Below are 27,407 nucleotides of genomic sequence, written 5' to 3' on the forward strand. Positions count from 1 at the left end.
GGTCTGGAAATACTTTGGGCAGGGGCTCTCAACCTGTGGGTCATGCCCCCTCTGCATGTCAAATGACCCTTCCACAGGGGTTGTCTAGTCCATCAGAAAACACAGATATTGAAATTATAATTCATAATAGTAGCAAAACTGCAGTTATGAAATAGAAACAAAAATACTTTTATGGGTGGGGGTTACTACAACAAGAAGAATTGCCCTAAAGGGTCACAGCACTAGGAAGGTTGAGAACCACTGACCTTGAAGTTCAATGCCCAGGTTGTGTTTCTTGACATCTTTCTATACCATCTTCTAACACCTCTCTCTAAACAGAGATTGTCAATGCCTCTCTTCCAGTTTTTCATAAGCACCGATCGTGGCTTACATGGAATCGCTGATTTCGGCAAGATGTAGGTGATACCAGTAGATTCAAAGAGCTTCACATTCCTCGGGAGAACTCACAGTAGTTTCTCTGATGTTCAGCAGTGTAAGCTTTCAAAGAAAGGAGATACAGAACAAGGGAAAGGTGGAGATCGGCTTTGCTCAAAAGTTCTGAGGAGCCTCTTCAGGTCCCATTTGACTTCTTTCATATTGGAGACCAAAGTCGTGAATTGCAGACACTTTACTTTACAGAACTATTGCTCTGTCTCTTGGCAACTTTGGCCCAGGTCCACTCTCTAAAAATGTTCTCCATTGTTAAACAGGGAACCAAGTAGTAAAAATGACTGTGAAATGCTTTTCCCATTATAGGTATGATGAAAAAATTAAAACTAATAAAAAAAGAGAAAAGGTTTACACTTAATAACTTAAACCTCCATGGATTAAATTTACTAAGATTTATTTCTCACCATCAGGATACAAACCGAGCATTAGTTTTTGGCCTACCTTATCCTCACTCTGGATCATGGTGGACAGATCAAGTCACAAAATTGTGGCAGAGGGAAGAGAGCCTGTGGCCCTTGTACCAAAAGCTGAATTCTTTGCCAAGAAGTAATATGTCCTTTCTGTCTTAATCCAGTAACCAATGTTGTCCCTGCGTCACACAGATCAGAAGATATGTGAGCAGTATCAAGCAGGGGGCTACAGATCTGTTGCTTTGCTTCTTCCCTTGGGTTGGCGCTTGCAGACTGGAGGAGGGGGCCGTGGGCTTCTCACTGCTCCAGTGTTCGTTGTACTGTGGTTCACAGGAGGACGGATGGCTGGTACCCAGGCCAGGTCCAGCATCCCCTTGCACTAGCCCTTCAATCATCCTCACTCAAGCTGCAGTGGCTACGAGTGTGCATGCTTCCCTTACACCAGGTAGTAGGGGACTGGGAACAGCAAAACTGTATTTCTAGGAACCCGATCCTTGCCATGTTGACTCTATACATCCTTATAATGACTCTCTTCTTGGCGTCTGTCACTCTGGCCTCTCTTGCTCATCACTTTGATCTACATGTGCAGGCTTGGCCAATATTTAAGTTCTCTCCCACAAGCTCTTCAGTACAGGAAAAACTTGACAAAGGAGAGCAGGGACGACACCTGGTGCTGCTCTGTGCCCTTCACCCAATTCCACCCTTTGTCCATATGTGGTTTTTGTATAACTTACTTCCTTGCCTTTCTTTCCTCATTATATAAGAATGTTAGAATGAAAACCCCCAAATCTTTACAATAATTGTTTGAGTGCCAAGCTCACATTCAACTTTTTTGCTTTTGTAAATAGAAGATTAAATGCTATTACAGTAGTAATAACTCACTTCAACTTTGTTCCAGTCAAGCTGTAGGGGCTTCTTTTTAAGTAGTTAAGTTATTCTAGACAGAAGGCAGAGTGTGTGGGGGGAATGGAGGTGGGGTTAATAGCTTGATGGATTTCCCTAAGGTGATACAAACTTAAGGGATATTGAAACCAAAACAGGGAAAGGTTTTATGTGGCTAACCAAGCAAGGAGGCAGGGCATGAAATGAGCAATGACTTATTCATGATCCAGATAGGCCGCCACCCTGCTTTTGAGCTGCAGGGAGGCCAGGCTCAAAGGGCAAGGGCAGTGTGCAGGCAGCGCCACTGCGGCTACCTGGAGGCTGGGTCACCTGAGTCAGGATTGCTCATGTGCGGTGATCAATATGCCAGGGTCACGGACGACCCCTAAGGCTGACGATCGCCCCAGGCTTCTCATTCTATAGGGCACCAGGGCCCCGACACAGTCGCAGGGTTCCTAGAGCTCACCTGCCTCCCGCCGTCGCCCGGGGCGGGGCTTCCCGCGTCCCCTTTAAGAGGCCGCATCACCCGCCCTGACGTCAGGGTGTCTCTCCGCACAAGCCCGCGTCCCGCGCCGCGCCCCCGCGCCAGTAGCTCCCGCGGCCGCAGGACCAGCGGCGGCCCGGCGACCCCCGCCACATCTCCGCGCCCGTAGCCGCTCGCCGCGCCGCCTCCCGCATCCCATCATGTCGGTGGCAGGGTTGAAGAAGCAGTTCCACAAAGCCACTCAGGTAGGGTGCGTGCAGGTGTGCGGGGGGCGGGGTGGCCCCGCGGACGGCCAGGCAGCTCCTCTTAGCCCTCTCTGACCGGGGTCGGTCCCCGCGGGGCGCTACGCCGCGGTTCCGTTCCGTGATTCCTCTCTCCGACTCTGCTCCCTGACCGCCGCATCCCTGCTTCCTCTTCCCGCTCCGAGTCCCCACCATCTCTGCCACCTAGGCTCTCAGTCCCCAGCTCCTTGTCCATGGCATCACCGTTCCGGGTCCCCGCCGTCGCGGCTCCCCACCCGGGTTCCCAGGCGGTCGGTCCCCGCAGGGCAGCTCTCGGGCGCCGCACGGAGGGTGCCGCGCAGGTGCCTAGCGGCGCGGCGGGAGATTATATAAAGTCGCCCTGTTGCGATGACCTTGCGGTGCGGTGTGCCCCACTGTCCTGAGATGTCCTGGCTGGAGTGGTGTTCGCGGTCCAGGCTGCGGCGGTGCCCGCGCTTTGCGCTCTGGGCTCTGCGCCCTGCGCTCCGGGCCTTCCCCAGCCCCTCCTTCCCAGGCCTCCCCAGGCTCCCAGCATGGGAGGCTGTGGCTCCTTCAAGGAGCTTGCATGCATTAACTTTTTCCCTGGAGAACTCCTTGGTGAAGCTCATCTGAGGCCACGACTTGATCAGTGGTGTGCGTGGCTTTCAAGTTTCCCCACGGATTTGACTGCCAAGCCATAACTCCGTTGTTAAAAACTTGAAAATCAGTCTGTTTATTTTTAGCCAGTCGTTCGCTAGATGTACCAGATTTTCTGCGTGGGGTGAATAAGATGTGATTAAATACATTTAATCCAGACCCTCGTAATTGAAATCTCATTGGGACTATCTGAAGGATTTTACAAAGAGAAAATATACCATAAATATTTGATGATGTGACCCATTTCTTACATAATGCGCGAAATTACAATAGTTTTATTCATTTGGAACCAGTTCAATTTTAAGACATATTTGGCAACAAAAGACTTTATCGATAAACCATCGAATACGTTTGCATAATCTAGCCTTTAAGGTCCTTATCGTAAGATAGCTTTGATACTGCGGTTTCTGTAACATCTCTATTCTTGAGTTCCCCAGCAGCCGGAATGAAAAACAGCACAGGGAAAAGGTGGGGGCTGCATTCCTTAAGTTTGAGACACAGATGGCAGGTGAAGTTCAGCCATAAGCATCGCCGCTGTCACCACGGACTTCGCCGTCATCTAATTAGTTCTGACAACTTAGAGACGCAGGAAAAAGCCTTCTTAGGAAAGGGTTTCTAACGATATTATTTTTTGGTTCTCCCATTAGAATTGTCTGTAACCTCCCTACCAGAGATGTAAAATCAATTACATTGTTGACTTGTGACAAATTTTTAGTTTTACAGAGCCAGTCTGTGCTAGAACGTCCTTGATATCATCAACAACATTTTTTTTTGAAAAAATTAGACAGAAGCACTGATTTTATCAACATTAAATGCTTTTTTGACTGCTAGGCATTTAGAAGCTTTGGCTTTGGGGAAGGAAAAGCTAAGATTTTTATCCCCCTTCTACTACCTCTGAATTTAAGCAAGCTAGTTTTTGAATTTCCCCTTGCTAAAAATGAGACTAGCATTTATGTCTCAGGGATTTATGGAAAAATGTATTTGTAGAGTATACATAGAAATTTCTTAATAAGCGATAGCTGTTAACATTAAGGATAATTTCGTTAGTGTCAGATGCCATACTTTCCACTAATAAAATGAAACACCAGGAAACAGCTGAAGCTAGAAGTTGTAGATTTGGTAATAGACACCAAATCTTGAAGATTTGGTTACCTCCTGACTCATTCCAGTTACTGCCCAGGTTCTGTGCAGCACTGAAATGGAAGCCTCTCTCCAGGCCTGGACGAGTTCTCCTAGGGGTGAACTTGCTGCTTACCCCCCTGAGCCCAGATGCACAGTCACTGTCATTTTCTTCCTCTCTGGAAAAAAGCCTTTTGTTTTAAAGGCGAAGCAACACATAGTCTTCCTGGAGCGTAGTCTTTAAAAATGTGAGGTAAAGGTTACTCTCCTGTGCCTGGATGTGCATGGCAGAGGGTGTGTAAAGCCAGGGTTGGTGTCTGCGTGCTCAGAGGGAAGCAGTCATGCCCTGCCTTTGCAGCCATTAACCCACCTCCCCATCCTACCTTAGCTAAGAGGAAGTGTCAGGCCAGAGCTGCAGCTGTTGAGGGCTGCCATGCTGGTCAGTGGAAGGTGGCATGTCACCTTTCTGTGGGACTGAGCTTCTTGTTTATGTTATCCAGGGCCAGGTGGGACTTTGTTAATGAAATAATATACCTTCAGCATCAGTACCACTGGTTTGGGATTCCTGATGGGTTAGAGTGTGTCCTGTTAGTTCTCATATCCGAATTGATTATTTCTCCCTGTTGTCGATAGTTAATAAATAATTTTTATTGTAAAAAAGAACGAATGGACAGTATTATCCTTCAGTGAGTTTTATTTATATTGAGGTTTTATTTTTATGAACAGTAATGTCAGTGTTTAAAACCTTGTTCGAATTTGCAGCAGTCTGTATAAAGATAGCTTTGGTTCTTGTTAACATGACACAACTCCTTACTTCTTTTCCTTTACCTCATGTTCATGTGTTTGATGTGGTACATACATCGTATCTGTGCATACTTCATTCTGTACGTCATCGCAAGAAAGTCTTACAGGGTAAACTGGTTTAGACCGTGGTGCCAATTTGCTAGGTTTTACGTAACAAGACACCACACACTGAGCGACCTAAACAATGGGAATGACCTGAATCACCTGGATGCTGAGGTCTGAGGATAGTGCCGCAGGAAGGCCAGGCCCCTCTGACAGCACCAGGCAAGCACTGTGCCTGGCCTCATTTCCAACTTCCCGGGCTCTGTTGACAGTCCGGTTGTCTTTAACTTGTAGATGCATTGCCTCGATCTTGTCTTGGTGTGCACATGGTCTGTGTTTGTGCTCAGGTTTCTGTTTTATAAGGGTACCAGCCAGGGTGCATTAGGAGCACACTCACTCCAGTAGGACCCTCTTAGCAGTGTTCTTATTTCCGTGTCAGGTCACATTCTGAGTTAATGAGCCAGACTTGCTACATAAACACTTTTGGAGGCTACACTTCAAAGAAGAGCAGCCTGTTCTGCATAAAAGAATTTGTTATAGTTTTCTTAACATTGCATTTGATTCAACGTTTAGAGGGACAGTTCTGTCTCTAAGTACTATATAATTTTCTTTTGCATGGACCCAGATATACTTTGTTTTTTTTTCGTCAGTTTGGTAGGATATTGCCACAGTGTGATTTGTCCCCACTTCAAATTCATGTGTTAAAAATTAATTGCTAATAAGGTAGTATTAGGAGATGGGACTTAGAAGGTGATTAAGTCTGAGCATGCCACCCTCATACATGGGATTACTGCTCCTCTAGGTTGGAGAGAGCCCCCATTCCAGTCTGCACAGTGACGGTGTAGCAACAAGATACCATCCTCCGACCGAGTCTCCATTAGACAAACATATGCTGGTTTCCTGATCTTGGATTTGTTTAAACTCACAAGTTGTGTGAAATAAATACCTATGCTGTGCAAGTTCCCAGAGTTTGGTGCTCTGTTATAGTCATCTGCGCGAGACAAACATGTTACCTTACTCCCCTTTCTGTTGTTGCAACAATACCAGGTATCGAGTAATTTAGAAAGAGACTTATTTCTGCTCCTGATTCTGCAGGCTGGGAAATCCAGGATTATGTGGCTGCATCTGCCGAGGGCTTGTGATGCTTAACTAGGGGTGGAAATCAGGAGGGCGGGGGGGGGGGGTGTATCGGGAAGCAAAATGAAAGGACAGCCTCTCTTTTAACAGCCATCTCTCCCAGGACACCCTCAGTTTCTCAAGAGAGGGAATGAATTTATGAGAGAATAAATTTAAACCACTAGTGAGGACCGTGTCCCTGTGATCCACTTCCTCCCCCACGCCCCACCTTTCAATGCTGCTGTATTAAGGCTATAGTATGAGCTCTTTGGGCAGATGCTCGGACCACAGTTCCTGCATTGACCTGTGTCGTCTGGATTTTTGCTTTTAATGATAACCTTCATCTGGGCAGGGTGTGACTTGACACAGTCATATTGTCACACTAGGATATTTCACTTCAGCAACCTTGATTCCATTGGCGCTCAGGGCCTTTCTGTTTTACTTCATTTATTCATGCTTTCATGCTATTTCCCACACAATATTTTCTGTGAGTCTGCTTATGCATTTGTTAATCTAGCAAACATTAAACTTATTAAGGTACTTAAATACTCATTTTGACTTTATATATTAAAATTTTACTTTCTCAATTGCTTGCTTTATGCAGTAAACACACTGTCGCGTTGAAAGCATGAATTTCGCTTATTGCTTAGCCCAGGGCTCCTATGCCTCTATCCTTTTGGTATGTCAATAGGTTGTTGTGGCCCCGTTTATTTTGTAAAATTATATGCCAAACATTATGAGTAAATTCTCCTGATAGGGTGCTTAGCTGCTCAGCAGTTTCTTAGATGAGCTCTTACTCTCTGCCTTCCTCCACAGAGTAAAAATGTAGGGTGAGAAATTGATCATGTTTTTAGGACAGAATCCATCCGTCTTCTATAACTGGACTTGACAGTACCTGACCTACATGTAGCCTTCTCTGAACTAATTTTAGGGGCAGCCAAATGAAAGAGACCTTCCAGGAGATGCTAGGGTTGGATGACATAATGCTTGTGTGAGTGCTGTGCTCGCATAGTGAGGGGGACTTGAACATCTTTTTGTCTTTTCTTTTTCTTCCTTTTTTCAATAGCTTGTTAATGAGGTCACCTCACCTATCATACACTTGACATTGGATGTGGAACTAGTAACTAAATAATTTCCCTTGATGCTGTGGCACTTCCTGACTGAAGTCTGATTCAGTTATCTTTTTGGAAACCTTTTACTTCATGGTGATTCATTAATGTTGTTTCTGTGTTTTGGTTTTAATCTAGTTAGGAAAGTTTTGAGCACCTTGCAAATTAATTACAATATTATTGGAGACAGCAAGACCTGACCTAAAAATACTCTGTTTTGGAGACAGTTATTGTGTGAGGCAAGGGGCATCGTAATTAGGGGAGGGAAACCTAGGTCCTGTAGAGCAGATTTCATTCTGCTCACCTTTCAGTGCTGCTGGTAGAGTCCAGTGCTCAGGAACTCAGGGTTTTGTTTAGAATGCAGTTCAGGAACTGTAAAGAGATATGCACATGGGGTGCTGGAGAGATGGCTCAGAGGTTAAGAACACTGCCCGATCTCCCAAAGGTCCTGAGTTCAATTCCCAGCAACCATATAGTGGCTCACAACCATTTGTAATGGGGTCTGATGCCCTCCTCTGGCCTGCAGGCATACACACAGACAGAATATTGTATACATAATAAATAAATAAATATTAAAAAAGAGATATGCACAATTATAACTGGCTGAGGAGGTGGAGGTTCAGAAGCATGTTCACGTTCAAAATGGGTACCTGACTAGCTTAATTCTGAATTTAAGATCAGATCGTCCAGTGACTGTGTGGATACGAAATGAGTGGGCTGCCTTGACCTGCCCCTCACCCTCCCCTGTTTGCTCTTTAACTGTGCAGCCTTGTTCTGTATCCTTTTAGGTGTTCAGTCAGCTCTGCGAGAAGAGGGCAGAGCATGGAGAAGAATGCAACACTTAAGAAGAACGTCCTTGGTCCTAGGATGTTAGCTCTAAATGTCCTCATTTAAATCTCATTGTTCAGAACAGATAGAGATACATTTCTTATAATGAAAACTTTCCCCCAAGACATGCAGTCATGGCAATTTTATAGTGCCGAGAAATGCCTGTGTATCAGGGGCAATGCTTTTGTATACACAGAACTCATTGGCTGCCCACACTTTAACATATACACGATGGCCTGTGTCCAGTGATCATGTCTACTGAGAAAGGACAGAGTGAGTCATGGCAGTTATTCCTGCTGTGTTCCTGCAGTTGTCCTGCTAGTCATCTCTGCGAAGGCCCAGCCCCTACAGTAACTGCTCTCCATCAACCCGTAATTTGGGAAGAATTCTTTTCTTCTTTCTCATACTTGATCTGTTGTAGTGAGAGTAGCAGGGGTCTGGTGTCTGTGGGAGATGTGTAATTTTCCATTTTCCTCCCCTGCTTATGTAAACGTGGGGGTCGTTTTAAGGACTCCTGCCCCTAGGCTGACGGGTCCTGTATTAGTGGCTCCTGCCTCTAGGCTGACGGTCCTTCCTGTATTACTCCTGTCTCTAGGATAACTGGTCTTGTATTAGTGACTTTTCTGTTGCTGGAATAAAACACCATGACCAAGGCAAGTTATATAAGAAGGAAATTCTGACTTACAGTTCTAGCAGTATAAAAATCCTTCATGGAGAGGCAAGTGGCAGGTTTGGGGAGCTGAGAGCGCAACTCTTCAAACCCAAGTGCAAAGCAGAGAGGAAGTTAAGAGTGATGTGAGGTTTTTAATATCAAAGTCCTGCCCTCAATGACAAACTCCTTCCAGCAAGGCTGTATCATTCAAACCAAGTGTTCAAACACCCAGGCCTGAAGAGAGCATTTATATTCATACACCAACAGGCAATAAAATTGCTTTCAAAACTTAGTTAGAGGACTTGGGAAGTGGTTCAGTGAGTAAAGCACTTGTGTGGTGTAAGTATGAGAACCCGAGTTTGGTTCCCAGCACACATATGGGGGAAAAGAAAAAGCTTGCAATGCCAGTGCTGGGACTGTAGATACAAGCAGGCCCCTGGGCTTCCTGGTAACTTTAGAGTTAGCAAGAATACCTGGTCCCAGTGAGAGACCTTGACTCAAATAGCAAGGTGGCTGGCTGGCTCCTGAGGAATGACATTAGAGGTGTCCTCTGGCCTCCCCTCCCCCACAGAGCTTCATGGGTTTATGATTTTGGTTTTCTCCTCAGTTCTATGAGTTGTTTATCACTGTAGAAAACGCTCTTCCAGGCCTGACTTTCAGTGTACTGGTTTTGTAATCTAAACTTTACCTGGTTTGATTGTGTTAATCTAGATGACTTGATTAAGCCAGTGAGTCTTGGCTGATCAGATCCCTTTTCCTAACTTTCTGTTATCTGGTCCAGGGACCCAGGGAGATTCTGAATGGAGTCTGCTGTCATTGTCACTTGGTTTACAAGGGAAGAGAATATTGGGAAAGCACAGATATTTTGTATGCCAGGGATTTGTGTGAGTTCTCTTCTCTCTTTATGTGGGTATGGTCTTCAATAAGAAAAGATGTCATTCCAAATATGATTACTTTATGCAGAAAGAAGAAGACTATATGGTTATATGAGCTTCTTAAATTATAGGGCAATGCCAGCTTGCTTTCATAGTTCTGGAAGGTACTATGCTGTATTCTGGGGGAGAAAATAATGGTCTCACCCAGTGCTAAACTATAATATCTATCGACCAGGCAATAAGTGTCACTGGTGCAACTGTGGCACACCGCTATGATGTAACCAACTGCCTTCTGATTAGATTGGAGGTCTGCTCCAACAGGAGCCAGTCTCATGCCCATCAATATAATCCTGCTTGAAAGCCATGGCTGCAAAGGTCAGAGGTCCTAGAGTGGGACCTATTGTTGTTTTACTTAGTGGTGATGTTATTGAATTGCCTTCTAAATGTTTATGTTTTTACCCATAGACTGGGGTTCCTTTCCACCTTGGTCTGATAAACTTCTTTTGGTAGTGGGCTGCAGTCAATGCTAAAACATGTAACTAGCCAAAGTGCCAGGAGGAGACCGAGTGCTCATCTTTAATGGGACATCTTTATCATAGACTCTCCCACTCCAGCTCCCAAGACTTAGAAAACATCACAGAGGGGAAGCTGTAATACTATAAGATCTGGAGGGGGAAGTATGCTGCCTTCAGGATGTGTCATGGCCATGGCCTTCACAGACTTTCAGGAACTGTGGTTATTTGCACTAGACCTAAATAAAGTCAAGCCAGACAAAGATCCCATCATAGACTGGGGAGATGATCTTCAGGTGACACCCGTTACCCAGAAGCTATGGGTAGTTGAGAGTGACTGGGGGCTCACTCTTCCTTGAGGGTGTGGCATGGTAGGTAACCCTTTTTCTAATGGAGGGGCACATACATGTTCACATATGTGCAACAGTAATTAGACTTAGTGGATTATCAAAAGGAACCAACCAAAAAGCCAGGAGGTGGAAGTTTTAGGAGGATACTGGGAAAACCAGAAGTGAGAAATGAGGAATGTAAGGGGCATATGATTGTATCTCATTGTATACATGTATGAAATTCTCAAACAAAAGTTCAAGTAATGTCTTTTGTTGATAGCAGAAGAGCAAGTGCGGAAAACTGGAAGGACGATCAGGACTGGAATTTCATTAAGGGGTGGGGGAGTGAGATGGCATACTGACTACCCAGTGGGCAGAGAACTGCGAAGAGAGCTTTAAAAAACAAAGCACAACAAAACCCAAAACCAACCAGCCAACCAACCCAAAAACTGTATTCTACCAAGAGCCTACATGGTAAGGATGCTTCGCCAGAGCTTCCAGGTGGGGGCCCAGGCTTGGCAACATCTTGACTCCTGAGCACAGCGTGTGTTTGAGCTGGCCTAGACTCCCGACTCGAGGAACTGTAACCTAAGAAAATGAGTATACTTTTAATCTGACACATTGGTGGAAGTTTGTTGTATAACATCAGAAAACTAATGAAAGTAACTTCTGTTTATGGTCCGTTAGTTGGAACCTACAGCATGTCCACTGAATGATTCAAAGTGCAACAGAATCTATGAAAAAGGCCATGAGAATCTGGTGTGCCCAGAATTGAGCAGGGTTTTGGTTACAAAGCTGAGTGTTTGTCACATATGATATCACACATTTGTAATCCCAGCAATCTGGAGGCTGGGGCAGGAGCAGTTCTAGCTCCAGGCTAGATTGGACAACACTGTGATACCTTGCCTCAAGACACACACACACACACACACACACACACACACACACACACACCCCAAATATAAAGCCAAGGAATTTAAAAACTTGTTTGAGTTTCTACAAAAGGAAGAGCTATAATTTTTCATTTTATTGTGTATAGCATTAATTTACATGCGTTATTAATTATAAGTGTATCTATGCAATGCACCATGTCCATATACAAATGTATGAAATTTAGGTACAACTTACAGAAACAATATTTTCTTATTATATATATATATATATATATATATATATATATATATATATATATATAGTTTTGTTTTGTTTTTTTTTGAGACAGGGTTTCTCTGTGGCTTTGGAGCCTGTCCTGGAACTAGCTCTTGTAGACCAGGCTGGCCTCGAACTCACAGAGATCCGCCTGCCTCTGCCTCCCGAGTGCTGGGATTAAAGGCTTGCGCCACCACCGCCCGGCTCTTATTATATATTTTTAAGAGATTTTGTTGTGTTACCATTTCCCCTTATAATTCTTAGGCATTTTTCTTTTTAATTTTCATGGTTTCCTTTGGTGAAATCCAAGCTAATTCTGTGGTTCCCTGGTCATTTGTAAACAATGTCATTATTAAATGCTTCCCAAGTGGCTCTTAGTTGAGTCGGCTGATAGCATGATGACAGCTTTATTAACTTAGAATGAGGAACCTCTGAACAATAGAAGTTTTTCATTGTTAATCCTGAAGAGTAAGTTAGGATTTCTACCAGGGAGACGAGGGTGGTCAGTCATTCACCCTCTGTCTGCTTTGTTCTTGTGGGGATGATACAGACACAGACGCAGTGAAGTGACTCTCTTTGCCTCCAGCACATCAGATGGCTGCCTGAGAGCTGGGAGTTGTTCATGGAATTCCTTTTGTGATTAAAGTCATGTTGCACACTGGGTCATGGCCCGCTGGTGATGGAGGCATCAGGGCTGTCTGCAGAAGTGGACTCTACCTTTTGACATGGTGTCTGAATCTATGGCTCTACCTGGTTTCCCAGGGCCACTGGTGTACAGCGTACTAGGCATAATTCTGAAAGGATGAGGTCCTGCATCCCGTGATGACCTGTGCTGCAAGTGGACTCGATCTTGGTAGGGGAGTCTAGGCAGGAAGAAAGGGAATTAAAGGGCCTTCTGCAGCCATCTCTGTTTTGCACCCTGTGAGACAGGGATACCTATATGTCTGTTTCTTCTGGGACAATTGGCAGGATCATTGGTTAGTAACACTCCATAGACAGGGAATTAAAACCTTCCTGAGGAGACAGATCTCAGGTATTATGGTGGAAACTCTCAGCTCTTTAATGCACTTTCCCAAGTGCTTCCTTCCCTGGCTAGATTGGAGTGAACCAACTCTGGTCTGGTAAGAGATATGGAGCCACACGCTGCTTGCAGCTCACTGAAGGGTTAAAGATGAAGCAAGGACTGGAAGCCACAGAACTAAAGGTAAACTGACAGCCATAAGTCAGTTGGTTATTCCTTCCTGCCTCAGAGCTCCGGCTACCCTGAGCAGGTCTGACCTGCTAAACCAAATAATAGCAAGGTTTAATATTTCCTCCTTAGTTGGCTCTAAGGAATGGCTGGTGGGTCACATTTGCAGCCCAAAGCTTCTCAGGCCCCCTCTCAGGGGATCAATTTTGTAGTTTCTTGACAAAAATTAAGAGTAACAAAAGCCCTGGGCAGCTTGTGCTTCCTCATTTCCTGCTGTCACCTCCTTACTCTGCAAGGTGTGGCTTTCTCGTACTCTGTCAGATGTGTGACTTCTTGCCACTTAGGCTTCTGTCCATACCCCAGTTTGTATTACCTTTATGTTGACACTCAGGGCATGTCCCCCTCTTCAGCTCCAGTATTTAGTCCATGAGTCACCTTCTGAGACTATTTAGGAAGTCTTTTAAAGGACCGAGAACATTCAAAGGGTCTCAGTCACCATACTACCCCGTGCCAGTGCTGAGCATCGTGGCCGTGAAGAAAAGAGATGGTTCAGTGTTTGAGTAACTAACCTAATGGCCACGCGTCCTGTGAGGACTGACTGCAGGCACCAGCTTCCGTCCTTCTTGTCTGCCCTTAGTGCTCACTGAGGTGGCCCTACTGCACTCCTTTCTGTTGAGGGTCATGCTGTGTACAGCGGCTCACTTGTTGTTTTTAAACGGTTAGCTATGTGATTGCTCATACAGTAGCATGTGAGTCAGGGAGACCTGAAACCCCCAACCTTTCCCTAAGGATGGAGTGGATCCCCTGCTCCCCCACTTGCCTTCCTGACTTTTATAAAACTAGCCAATCACAAGACTATCAGGTCAGAGCCCAGCCAAAGCCTAAAGGACAACCGCCACCTGCGTCAGAATAAGAAGCAAATGCTCTTGCTGGCCCCTGGGCATGCTCTTCTGAGCACACCCCCCTGAAGATCAGTTTTGCCTTGTTGAGACACTTCATCCGGGGCGGTGGTCTCTTTCTTTGTGCCCCCCTCCATCACATTTCCAGCACACTCAACCTCGTACTCGAGCTCTATCCCTTGGTTTGCTTAACTCAAACTATTTCCATAAAATCAAGGGATCATTTTTGCCATAAACTACCTTACAAGAAAGGATATGTACTAAACAGGAAACATTATAAAATAGGTATTGATGATTTGCCAAAACATGATGACTGTTATGTATTTCTGCCTCTCAGAGGCACAGTGAGTTACATGGCTATCATATGACGAGAGCTATTCCTTCATACATCTTGATTCCCTTGTCCAGTGACACCAAGTCTGCTGCTCGCTGCTATGAATGCTTCGAGTCAACTTAAGTGCTGGTCTCTTGGACGCAGTAGCCTCTTTCTGTATGGAGGAATAATTTGTCTATTTCCAAAATTTGACAGTTCATTTGGTGAATACCGGGGCTGCTCTGAGCTAATAAGCGGATATTGCTTTAAGCTGGCACTGAGTTTTACAGCATTGACTGTATTAGGGTTCTTCAGCTGCTTGTCTTAGCTGGAAGTAGGGCTTCATCATGGACAGTGTGACTCATAAAGCTACAAAGCCCTAGAACTCCTGCACTATGCTCTGGGTGGTGAATGGGAGACCAGGGAAACTGAGTTTGTAGTTTAGTCTCAATAGAGACCCAGGCACCATGATAGCTAAGGGTGTAACTTAACAGTCTAAGGCAGAAGAACCTGGGCTGCTTTTAAAGCTCCTTCACCAACGGACTCCCGAGCCGGCAGTTCTGGTATATGAATGCAGAGGAAGACATAGTCAGCCCAGGCTCTAGAAGACGGTAAAATCCTCTTCTTCTTCTTCCCTTTTCTTCTATCCTGGTCCCTGAGGGACTGGATGAATTTAGGTTAGTCTGATTAAAATGCTAATATATTCCAGAAAACTCCCTCTGAGACACACCTAGAAGAATGTAATGTTTTATCAGCTGAGCTTCTGCTGATGTGACATAAAGTGAGCCATAACTCCGACTTAATTTACAAATGAATCATTTCGGCATTATTTATTTATTTGCTTATTTATTTATTTAGTGGTCCTATGAGGAGATTTTTGAACATTAATCAAGCCGCCCTGGAACTCATAATTTCGTCTCCACCTACTTTCAAGTGGCTGGAACTTCTGCAGCACATCCCTGAGCCCAGCACAGAATCATTTTCATAAAAATGTCATTTATTAAAAATCATACACCAGTATACTTTTACTTGAGTAAATATGTGCCCTTGAGGTCTATCCTGCCTTTGTTAAACTAGATCAGTGAAGTGCTACACTGGCACTATCCTGAGATTTTCTCGAAGTAGAAGAGCAGGAGAGAGAACGGCAGCCATGGCTCCTTCCTGAGGGATCGGGTGCTATTGAGGTCACGCTGTCATTTGGCTTTGGTCCCACTTTCCTGGCAAAAGACTTAAAAGCCCTTGGAATTTTTCACAAAGTTAGAGTCTTTTTTTTTTCTTCCACCAAGGAAATGGCTGGTGACTGGGACCGTGTTACAGCTTCGGGATAAGGCTGGGACCAAGTGGAGGGGTCATTTGGAGTGGGGCCAAGTGGAGAACTCAAGCCTTATCCTAACGTCTAGAGAGGGGAGAGGGCCGAAGGGTTAGGTTCATAATCTGTGGCCAAGGGTTTAGTTAGCCATGACTACTTAAAGAAGCTTTCAGAAATGTAGCATCCCACTGTTTGGAAGGACTCCCGACTTTGGGTCAGTGGAGCTGGCTGGAGGGTGCTCTGTGTGGAGAGAGAGACTCCACAGCTCTGGCCCTGCTCCCTCACCTCACCCTGAGCAGCTCTGCCATATGCCTGTTCACCTGTAGCCCGGGGATTATTCTTTGAAGTGAACAGTAGTAAGCAAACATTTTCCAGGTTTTTGTGAGACAGTCTACCAAATTTCTGGAACCCAGGCAAAGGGCAGTGACAACTGTAGTTTATTTATTTTATTTAATTATTTTATATTTTTGTCTGTCATTGAAAATAGATTTTTTTCTTCACATAACATATTGGGATGACAGTTTCTTCTCTTCCCACTCTCCCAGTTCTTCTCTACGTCTCCTCCCAGCCAGATCCATCCTTCCTTCCTTCCTTCCTTCCTTCCTTCCTTCCTTCCTTCCTTCCTTCCTTCCCTCCCTCCCTCCCTCCCTCCCTCCCTCCCTCCCTCCCTCCCTCCTTCCTTCCTTCCTTCCTTCCTTCCTTCTTTCCTTCCCTCCCTCCCTCCCTCCCTCCTTCCTTCCTTCCTTCCTTCCTTCCTTCCTTCCTTCCTTCCTTCCCTCCTTCCCTCCTTCCCTCCTTCTTTTTTTCATTTTTTTTTAGAACAGTAGTGTTTAGTTTTACCCTAGGTCCCTGGTCTGAGGTTCTTGACCACCCAGGCAGTGTTGGGTATGGTTCCATACCCGTGGTTTGGGCCTTAAGCCAAATCAGATATGGGTTCATTACTCCCACAAACTTCATGCCACCAGTGCACTAACATATCCTGCAGGCAGAACACCACAATAGTTACAGGGCTTGGAGTAGGCTGGTGTTTGTGTTTTTCCTTTGGAGTGTGCAGAGTACCTTCCAGTGCTGAGAACAATAGCCATTAGGGGTGAAGGCTCTAGGTAGGGACTAGCTTGACTTCTGCATATTCAGTAAGTTGTATAGGGTTGTCTTCAGCAATGGAGCCTTGGTTGTCAGTTTATGGACTTATAGTCTAGGCTACAGCCTGGATTGTTTAGGGATTCCCATAGGGCCCCTTTGGCCAACAATTCAATTAGATGTAACACAATCCTGGTATTTGAAGGCTTATTTGGTGACAAGAGATGGCTGGTTGGGGTTCTGTCTTCCTCATTATTTGGTGATTTCATTTAGATTGCACACATACACATGTGTATATTTATGAATATATATATGTATATATATACATATATATATGAAGCTTCTATTATATTAGTTTTCTATACCTCTTTCAAATGGTCCTGCATTTTAACTCTCTCTCACTCTATTCCCTCTCTTTCCCCCTCTGCCTTACCCTTCTCTGCTTGATCCTCCAGTTCCAGGGCCCCCATGCTCAATAACTATCCTGTTCACTTTTCTTTGGGAGATCAATCTGTTCTTCCTAGTCCCTTACTCTATACCTAACTTTTGGGGGTTCCATGGCTTTTAACTTGGTTATCACTGACTTAACAGCTAATATCCGCATATAAGCAAATACATATCATATTTGCCTTTCTGGGTCTGGGTTACCTCACTCAGGATGATTTTCTTCTAGTTCCATTCTTTTATCTATGTATGGATTTCACTTTTTTATATGACTGAGTAATTCTATATTGGGTAAATGTACCTCATTCTCTTTATCCATTCTTCTGTTGAGGGACTTCTAGGTTGTTTCCAATTTCTAACTGTTAAGAATAGAGCAGTGATGAACATGGTTGAGCAAGTCTCTTTATGGTATGATTAAACGACCTTTGGGGATATGCCCCAAAGGTCTTGAGGTAGATCACTTCCCATCCTCCTGAGTTATCACCATACTGATTTCTATAATGGCTAGACAAGATTGTAGTTCTGCCAGTGTTGGATGACTGTTCCCCCTGATCCACACCCAGCAGCCTGAGCTGTCGCTTGTGTTTTTGATCTTAGCCATTCTGAGGCTAAGATGAAATCTCAAAGTAGTTTTGATTTGTATTTCTCTGATCACTAAGAATGTTGAACATTAAGTGTTTGAACACATTGTTTCTCAGCCATTTGAATTTCCTCTTTTGAGAATACTGTGCTTAGATCTGTACCTCCGTTTATAATTGGGTTGATTGTTTTATTGTTGTCTAGTTTTTTGAGTTCTTTATATGTTTTACATAATAGCTCTGTATAGAATATGTAGTTTGTAGAAAATCTTCCCATTCTATAGGCTGCCACTTTGTTCCAATGGCAGTGTCCTTGGCTGTACAGAAGCATATCTGTTTCATTAGGTCCCATCTATTAGTTGTTGATCTTAATCCCTATGCTAATGGTGTTCTGTTCCGGAAAGTTTTTTTTTTTCTGTGCCAGTGAGTTTGAGGCTATATTTTTGCTTATTTTCTTTCCTATCAGATTTGGTGCATGTGGTTTTATGTTGAGATCTTGATACATTTGGAGTTGAGTTTTGTGCGTGGTGACAATATGGATTTACTTGCATTCTTCTACATGAAACTGTCCATTCTGACCAGCACTATTTGTTGAAAATGTCTTTTTTTTCCCCCTTGTGTGTATTTCTGGCTTCTTTATTAAAAAAAAATGAGGTGTCTATAAGTTGTCTTGACTTATGTCTGTTTTTTCCCAATTTAATTCCATTGATTGACATATCTGTTTTTATGCCAATACCACACTGTTTTGATTACTCTATCTCTACAGTACAGCTTGAAATCAAGGATGGCCACACCTCCAGCAGTTCTCTATTGTTAAGTATTGTTTCAGTGTTTTAGCTGTCCTGTTTTTGGTCATGTGTGTGTGTGTCTCCATATGAAGTTGAAAATTGTCTTTTCACAATCTGTGAGGAACTGTGTTGGAATTTTGATGGGTATTGCACTGAATCTGTGATTGCTTTTGGTAGGATGAACATTTTTCTTATATTAATACTACTGATCCATGAGCATGTGAGATCTTTTTATCTTCTGGTTATCTTCTTTAATTTATTTCTTCAGTGTCTTACAGGTTTTTTTTTAATCATACAAGTTTTTCACTTACTTTGTTAGAGTTACCCTAAGGTATCATATATATTATTTTGAGGCTATTATGAAAGGTGTTGTTTCCCTGATATTTTTTCTCAGTACATTTGTAATTCGTATATAGTAGGGCTACTCATTTTGTAGCCAGTGTTTTATTAAAAGTGTTTATCAGCTGTAAGAGTTTCCTGCTGAAATTTTTTATGGTTCCTTATATATCCTATCACGACATCTACAAATAGGATTTTTGACCTCTTTTCCAATTTGTATCTTCTTGATCTTCAACTGTCTTACAGCTCTAGCTAAGACTTTAAATACTGTATTAAATAGGTATGGAGAGAGTGGAGAGCCGCCTTGTCTTGTTCCTGTGACTTTCTTTCCATTTAAGGCAGCTGTGATTCATAGCTGTTTGGGTAGAAGTATGGGATATATCATATGCAGGCAATTGGTATATGATGGGCGGGGACAGCCTTGTGGGATCTGAGTCTTTACAGATAGGGTCAGAGTGAGTTGAGTAGAGTATCTGATGGTGTCTGCTGTAGAGATATCAACAGAACTGGCTGTTTGTGGTAAGAAATCTCTATAGATTTCCCAGGATTAGGTCACACAAATTCTGCGTTGAGTGTTGTGAGAGTACAGGGAAAAAATGTCTTTGCTTTTTCTCTGTCCTGCACAGGGTACCAGCCTGCCTTAACTGCATCCCGCACAACATGTCCCTCCCACAGCTTGAGGTTATAAATGGTCTACTGTCCTCTGGCCATCAGGGATTTTCTATTTATATCAGTTACAAGATTTGATCATCACAAAGGAAAGGCTGTTTGTTTAGAGCAGGATCTGCCACTAGTTCAGATTAGAAGTAGAAGGTAAGTATCAAGAGGAACTCTTGGGCTAATTTAGAATATGGGGTGAGACCACCAGTCACTAGGAGGTATAGTGTGGTCAGTAGGAGCCAAGTGCAGAAGCTTGGGGCATGGGTTGACTTTCCTCCCACTCTGAGCACCTTTGTGCCCAGAGCAGTCATGACTCACTGACTGTAATGCTTCCTTCCCATACCTCTGTTCCCATTCCTCAGTTTCATAGCTGGGGTAATACAGTTCAGGCCATGATTTTAGTTTTCTTCCTTAGGCTTCCAGTCCTTAGGCTTTCCTGTTATTTGATATCTACCTTTCAATTTTTGTTTGTTTGTTTGTTTCTCCTGTAGCTCTTTGTCACCTGCATGCTAGGCAGCTGTCCTGAGCCACACCCCATCCCTGTAGTGATCTAAACAACAACTATAAAGCTGTGCTTCTGCTTAAAGCTCTTTAGTGACTCTTTGTGACCCGGACATTGAGCCTCTATGAGCACACTGAGGGGTTTGGAGCCACCACTGGCTGATTGCCTCCCTTCTGAACTCTTTACCTGTGTCCCTCTATACTGAGCCTTTTGCATCTTGGCCAAATGATGGTCGTTCTGCAGAATGGATGTTCTTGCTTTGCAGCCTTTCTTCTGTGCTCTTCCCTCTTGACATGCCCTTTCCATAGTCTGTATTATACTCAACTAATCCCTACTTCTCTCTAAAGGTCTTAGCTTGATATCATCTCAGGGACACTTACCCACCCCACATTTCATGTGGGCCAAATGCCTGTCGATATTCAGTAGACATTGTCTATAGTAGCTCTTGAAGTGGATCACTTGGCACACTATTCTGAAATCACCTTTTCCCTTGGTGGAATCCTCCAGGGAGCTTATCTCTTTGTTCCCCATTATATACTAGGTGCCTGTCCTATAGTAGACTTGTACCTGAGGTCCGCTGAATGAATCTGTGTTGCAGGGGAGAGCTGCTTGTTCGTTCCCGGCCGCCCAGCTATCTTTGACCCAAAAGAATCACACAGAAACTATATTAATTAAAACACTGCTTGGACCATTAGCTCTAAATTCTAATTGGCTTACTCTTACATATTAATTTAACCCATCTGCATTAATCTGTGTATCACCACAAGGTCGTGGCCTACCAGCAAAGTTTCAGCACTTCTATCTCCAGCGGTAGATCCATGGCGTCTCCCTAACTCAGCCTCCTTTCTCCAGCATTCAGTTTAGTATTCCCTGCCTAAATCTGTTCTACCCTGTCAGGCCAAGCCAGTTTCTTTATTCATTAGCCAATAAAAGTAACACATAGACAAAAGGAACCTCCCACACCAAATCTGCATTTCCTGTTTCTTTTCTATACTATTTATAATTTAAAGTTGTGTCTAGGCATATATTTTTGTTTATTTTATTTACATATTATGTGACTATAACTTTTTACTTAGATGTTACAGCATTCCCTCATAAAGTTGTAAATTTAAAATAAGCTTTCTTAATTGTAAAAATAGAGAATTAGCTAGGCAATGTTTAAAGTCCTTTGCTACCCATAAAATCCCATGCAGTTACAGCATGATTAACCACCTTTTGAGAGCTGAAGAAAATGAAGTTTGGAGAGGTGAAGGTGTTCAGGATTACCTAGCTTTAATGGTAGAGTTAGGTTTTGAAACCTGTCATGAATCCTGTTGTGGTACAATGTCAAACCCAAAGGCATCTCAAAGCTGTTAGTAATCAGTAAGGAAGGGTGAACCTTGGCTATAAAGGTAGATAAGCTTGAAAGGGAGTACTTTGTGACTGAGCTTAAAAGGCAAAGGCCGTGGTACTCACACATCATCTTTTATTGTTCAGATGGGCAGAGATGTAATGGATGACAACATTGTAAGCTAGGAAGACTATCTAAATATGGCTCTCTCTCATTTTGTTTATTTTGCTGTGGGGAGTTGAGACAGGGTGATGCTTATGTAGCTCAGGGGGTCTCAGGCTTGTAGTCATCTTGCCTCTGCTGAGGGAGGGCTGACATTACCCCCTGAGCTGTGGGTTCCTGTTGATGGAAAGAGTATAGACTGCTGTAAAACACCTGCACACCAGTGCCTCTCTTCTAGTTCTGATTTCCAACCTATCCACAGAAAACCAGAGTGTAGACACACAAAACTGGGGACAAGGGTATTCACTTTAGTAGTTACTCTGAGAATTGAAGCGACTCAAATATCAAACACAGAGGAATTAAATCCTAGTGTGTCTCTTATAAAAAATGTCCATAGCTTTTTTATTCATAGGGCAATATTTATTGGTATAAGAAAGTATTTGCAATTATTGCAGACTAACTTCCCACAAAATATGTGATATAAATATGCCTAATATTATAATGAGAGTAGCTAAAGTTTATGGATAATTTATATGCACGGCTCTATTGCTTGAATGATGTTTTTCATTTGAATGTTAAGCATTGATTATTCCTAGCTGTGGGATTTAGATGAGCAGTTTGTATTTCTGCTTTCCTCCCTATCCTTGATAATTTGATATCAGATCTGAATTTTTTTTTCACTCCACCTTCGTTTTATTCATTCCTACCCCTGCGTTTCCAGGTTGAGTTGAAGGCAAGGACTAGAAGAACAGTAGGAGCAAACTAAGAGCAAACACAGTTTCTAGAAAACATTTGTCCTTTGGCATTTTATTTAAGAGTGTTTATTTGCCTTGCCCTCTATGGAGCCCAGGATTGAACTGTCCTGCTGGATTTCCTTCTGAATGCATGGAAAAAACTTTTCCTGTTCCTCCAAAGAGAAGTGGTTGCGTCCCATAAACAGGTAGTCCCCAGGGGCTTTTGCGGTGTTTCTCTAAAGGAAGATTTTTGTGTTCTGACCCTTCTTGTCCCTAGGAAATGTGTGTCAAGCATTGTCTGCTTTGTATGCTGGGAAGGGGCAGCTGGGACATGTGATACAGAAGGGTGTCCCTAGGGAACTGCCCTTCCTTAACCTCCTGCCCTTTGGGTAGGAACTCCTTGGCATCCCTTGCTTCTACCTGTGCCACAGAAGACTGACTTAAAAGCAAAGACATTCTAGCAAAGAAGAAAAAAGTCAAGTAGAGACATGATCTAAGCAGAAAGCGGATATTCCCTGTGCTGCCCTCTAAAATAAGAGAATAGTGTTCAGAGGTAGGGATGAGGGTTCAACTTTATGAACATAAAAGTACAAAGTATAGGAAGCCATAATGGAAAATGAAATCCCTGTTGATGTATCTCAAAGTAGAATAGGATAGAAAAGCTCCTGTCATGATGTAGCCTCAGAAATGAGGGTCCTGTCTAGAGGGCACAAGTCTAACAAGGTCACCTGCAACACTAAAGGTGCCATATGCTGGGGTAAGTGTGTCTCCAGGGATTTTTCACCATCTAGTGGGGCCCTGGTACTCCCGTCACCAGTCTCTGGGAAACACAATTTGCGAGATCATTTCAGTGATATAGCTTACTCTTCCGACCTCTGCAGAATCTCATTAAATCTCGAGTTTAATAGTCTGTGCTTCTGCTGAACTGATGCTTTTATGTGATGTCTACTTCTTACTTTGAAGAAAACAATCCAGCACGGAGGAGGGCCTCACAACCTCCCACTCCTAGCTGAGCAGCTATGTTAGTAGCCAGAAAGGGAAAGTCAGTTTGCTTTAAGAGTAGAATTTCTGCTAGGTTGACCATGTTTTGTGTGTGCATGTACACATGTATATCTGTGTGGATGTGCTTGTGCCGCACACACGAAGGTCATTCCTCTCTCTCCAACTTTATACGGGTTCTGGGAGTCAAACTCAGGTCTTGAAGCTTTTGATGTTGGCACCTTTGCCCACTGAGCAATCTTAACAGTGCAGAAGAGTGGTTTTTGCAGGAATACAGAGACAGCTGAGTAGAGAACAAACATCTGTCGATTCTGTATCATGTGCTCCTTAGGTAGCTTCTGAAGAGCAGGGTGCTGTGCAGCATTGTCCACTCGCAAGTGGCATTGTTGGTACAGGCGAACTTACAGTCTGCTGTCTGGGTTCTCCCGCAAAGCTATTAAGGTGTATGGTAATAAGCTGCTGTATAAGTGAATTTGATTTTAAAACTCCTTCAGCAAGATGGATTCCTGATTGCTTTTCTATTTTAGTCTCCCTAGCTCTGAGTGGATTGCTGGGTTCACAGTCCCTCTTGATCTGTGGTATACATATTGACTGGAAAAAGATGGAGCCTCTCTGAGTCTGGGGGTGTCGCTCCTTCACTTACTCCAGCGTGATTTCAACGGTGTTTTGTCTTTGCTTCCTGCACCACTTGGAGGGCACTTACACCCCAGTCCAGCCCCTCTACTGGATGCTGCCACTCATAAGGCTGTGGAGAGAACATTGACATTAAACCACCCCCTCCCATCCCCAGCTCCTCTGATTGTTTTGTGGGGTCCCTGTGATTAAATAGAATATGGGGTAATATATGCGCAGAGGCCAGACGAGTTTGGGAAATACTGGAGCGGGCAGTGCTAGTCAAATTTCTACTTGATAGGACTCGTAGAGTCTAAATAGGAAAATGAAACAGGTGGAGTTTCTCATACTTGACTGTTGGATCCTCCATGGACATTTGCCCCCTTCTGTCCCTGTCTTCATTTCCTCTCCTTTTATCTTTCCTTTAAACTCATTTTAAAAGAGTTGTTACAGATGTGTATCAGATAATGGTGTTTTTCTTCCAAAAGCCCTTAAAACTTGGAGGGCTCTCTCTCTCTCTCTCTCTCTCTCTCTCTCTCTCTCTCTCTCTCTCTCTCTCACACACACACACACACACACACACACACACTCGCACATACAAATACAGAATTACCTCTGTGGTACTGGGACGGAATTTAGCCTGTACATGTTAAGCAAATGCTGTTCTCCTGAGCTATACTCCCAGTCATGTCTGTGTTCCTTTAAATGGGAACATTACTTATATTTTGAAAATAGGTTTGGGAATTTTGCAAATGTTACTACTTTCTTTTCCTCCTCTTTCTTTTTCTTGGTGTGTGTGGGGGATTTGGAGAGTGGAGGTTCTGGGGATAAAACGCAGGTCCTTGTGATGCTGAGCACACATTGTACCTCTGAGATAAAACAGCAGCTTCAGTACTGAGACTTTTTGAAAAATTTTCCTTGTCAAATAAAAGTTCCTTATTTCTTATGTCAACTAGAAGACCATCATGATTTTACTCTTTAAGTAGTAATGACTGTGACACATCTGTCTTGCTCTCTCCATTATTCATCACTAATGGAGAGTCAGATTAACTTTATTAAAGGAACATTAAGTAACATCGAGCATTTTATGGCATGCATATGGCTGATTTATACTGTTGTAGACTTGTCCACAGAGTGCCGATTGGCACCAAGCCATTTAGTTGAGAAAACAGAGGCTGAGGGATTTGTCCAGTTTCCTCAAGAAGTGATGTAATTACGAGCGATTGGAGACATCTTGTGCCTTCCTTGTGTAGATGCACAGGCTTCCCATGACTCCATGCTCACACAGCTTGCAAGGGGTAGGGAGGGAGAGGAGCAGCTAAGAGCACAGTGGATGTGGATACTGTCCTCCAAATACCCAAAGTGGCGAGGGCTAGAGGCTGCCTCTCCTGCAAAAAGCCACTCGCAGGTGTAAAACCCTGCACCGCTAGGAAGGTTTTTAGATCAGTAGTTTTTTTCTTTTTCTAGGAATGTTATGAATTTTGAGGGCCAAGAATCCAGGGAACTTTCCCTTCATAGAATTGTGGGAGAGAAGCTTTGCAATATATTTTTACTTGATAATTTCTAGGGAGCAATAAATTGAGGGGAAATTGATTTACCAATGTGGCAGTACAAAGACCTTTAGCCTCTATGTTTGTGGTTTTCATAGAATAGTGTTGGACGTTCAGCAAACAAGACGCACACAGGAACTGTCTTTTAAATTAGGGTTGTAATTAATGACCCTTGCATGAGTAATGTCTGAGACCCAGAACCGTGATCTGGGTTGTAGGCCCATACTTCCTTTTTGACTGTAGTTTTAATGGCTTATTTCCATGTTGTTCAGCCTCACTATTTATGCCAGGTCACTAGTCCTTCAGACTTTCCTTTTCTACTGCCAAATCTGTCCTCGTGAAGCATTGGTACTGGTCGCAGTGTCAGCTTCTGAAACCCTCTCAGTGCTCGTTATTCTCATCAACGTGACATAGTACATCCTGTGGTCAGTCCTCTCTTGGGGGCACAACCTCAGCCCCTGCTGTCCTTCATGGTTCACATGGAAGTCATACCTACATCTTCCATTTCTGTGATAAAGGACTTTCAAGGCATTCTGACTTCAAAGCCCAAAATCCCAAATGGGGAGCTTCTCAGGCCTTCTTAACATGTCCCCCCTCCTTTTGTTATTTTCCCCCAGCCTAGGGCAAGTTTCTCCATGTCTGTGTTCTAGACATCTATCTTGCTGGAGTTGATAGGAAATTGTTACCTGCCTGGATGTGTGCTATGTTCTGGGTGTGGATATGTGAATAAAATTTTCATCCCCTGCCGTCGTGGCCTGGTGATGCAGTGATGGACAAAGTCTACAATCGTGCAAGTGGGAAAGGGAATCTGATCCCAAGTTTAAGGAAGGACAATGAGCAGTTCAAAGAGGAGTCAGGGTTCCCTGCCCTGTGGGAAGTCCAAGGTCCTCCCCCCTCCACCCAGGTCCAGTTAGGTACGCATCTAAACAGACTAGGCTCCCTCAAAGCCAGTACATGCAGTAGGAGCAAAACCCAGTGCCATTGTCCTTGGCTTCTGAGTCAGCTTTCATTGTCCGCCATGTTCAGAGAGTCCGGTTTGATCCCATGCTTTTTCAGTTCCAGTCGAGCTGGCCTTGGAGCTAGTTCCTTGGGCAGCTGAGGAGAGAGGGCCTGAAATGGCCCTATCCTATAGCCATACTGATGGATATCTTGCATATCACCATAGAAGTTTCATCTGGCGATGGATGGAGACAGAGACCCACATTGAAGCTCTGGACTGAGCTCCCAAGGCCCAAATGAGGAGCTGAAGGAGGGAGAACATAAGCAAGGAAGTCAGGACTGCATGGGGTGCGCCCACCCCTGAGACAGTGGGGCTGATCTAATGGTAGCTCACCAAGGCCAGTTGCATGTTTTTGATTGCAGAGGTTGGTCTTGTGGATAAAAACAACTTTGTGTCCTAGGAAGCTAGGGTCTGAACATCCCCAGGTTTGAGAGCTTCTGTTGAGTCAGTAGATTTTATGTGATTTCTTACTATAGGCACTCAGCAGGGAGTGATCATGGAGTATTTGTCGCCTTGAGGATGTGACTTTAAACTGAAACAAGAGTGTGCAGAAACCAGTCCTTTGTGAATATACGAGACTTATGTAGACAAATATCCCAGAGCAGGCAACTCAGGGGTGTGGTGTCAGGCCAATGAGGTGGGCCTGAGCCTAGCCTGCTACCTGGCTCTGTCCTGTCAGCTTAGGGGCCAGTCATTTCCATTCATCCTTTAGGGTTGGTTCACTCCCGCTCATCCTTAGTGCTGGTTCACGCCCACTCATCCTTAGGGCTGGTTCACACCCACTCATCCTTAGGGCTGGTTCACACCCACTCACCCTTCAGGGCTGGTTCACACCCACTCATCCTTATGGCTGGTTCACACCCACTCACCCTTCAGGGCTGGTTCACACCCACTCATCCTTAGGGCTGGCTCACACCCACTCATCCTTAGGGCTGGTTCACACCCACTCATCCTTAGGGCTGGCTCACACCCACTCACCCTTCAGGGCTGGTTCACACCCACTCATCCTTAGGGCTGGTTCACACCCACTCACCCTTCAGGGCTGGTTCACACCCACTCACCCTTCAGGGCTGGTTCACACCCACTCATCCTTAGGGCTGGTTCACACCCACTCATCCTTAGGGCTGGCTCACACCCACTCACCCTTCAGGGCTGGTTCACACCCACTCATCCTTAGGGCTGGTTCACACTTACTCATCCTTAGGGCTGGTTCACACCCACTCACCCTTCAGGGCTGGTTCACACCCACTCATCCTTAGGGCTGGTTCACACCCACTCATCCT

At 44.2% G+C, this 27,407-nt stretch overlaps 1 protein-coding gene across 1 annotated transcript in view; it reads left to right on the top strand.

Moving 5' to 3' along the window:
• Positions 1–2,265: 2,265 nt before the first annotated feature.
• The window catches only part of Sh3gl2 (SH3 domain containing GRB2 like 2, endophilin A1), a 169,781-nt gene continuing 144,639 nt past the window's right edge, over positions 2,266–27,407 (top strand). Inside the window, exon 1 of the mRNA XM_075945392.1 lies at positions 2,266–2,450. Coding sequence (XP_075801507.1) covers positions 2,406–2,450 — 45 coding nt within the window. The 5' untranslated portion in view covers positions 2,266–2,405. The remainder of the gene's footprint in view (positions 2,451–27,407) is intronic.

Source organism: Microtus pennsylvanicus, chromosome 13 (assembly GCF_037038515.1).
Source record: "Microtus pennsylvanicus isolate mMicPen1 chromosome 13, mMicPen1.hap1, whole genome shotgun sequence".
NCBI classification, from domain to species: domain Eukaryota; kingdom Metazoa; phylum Chordata; class Mammalia; order Rodentia; family Cricetidae; genus Microtus; species Microtus pennsylvanicus.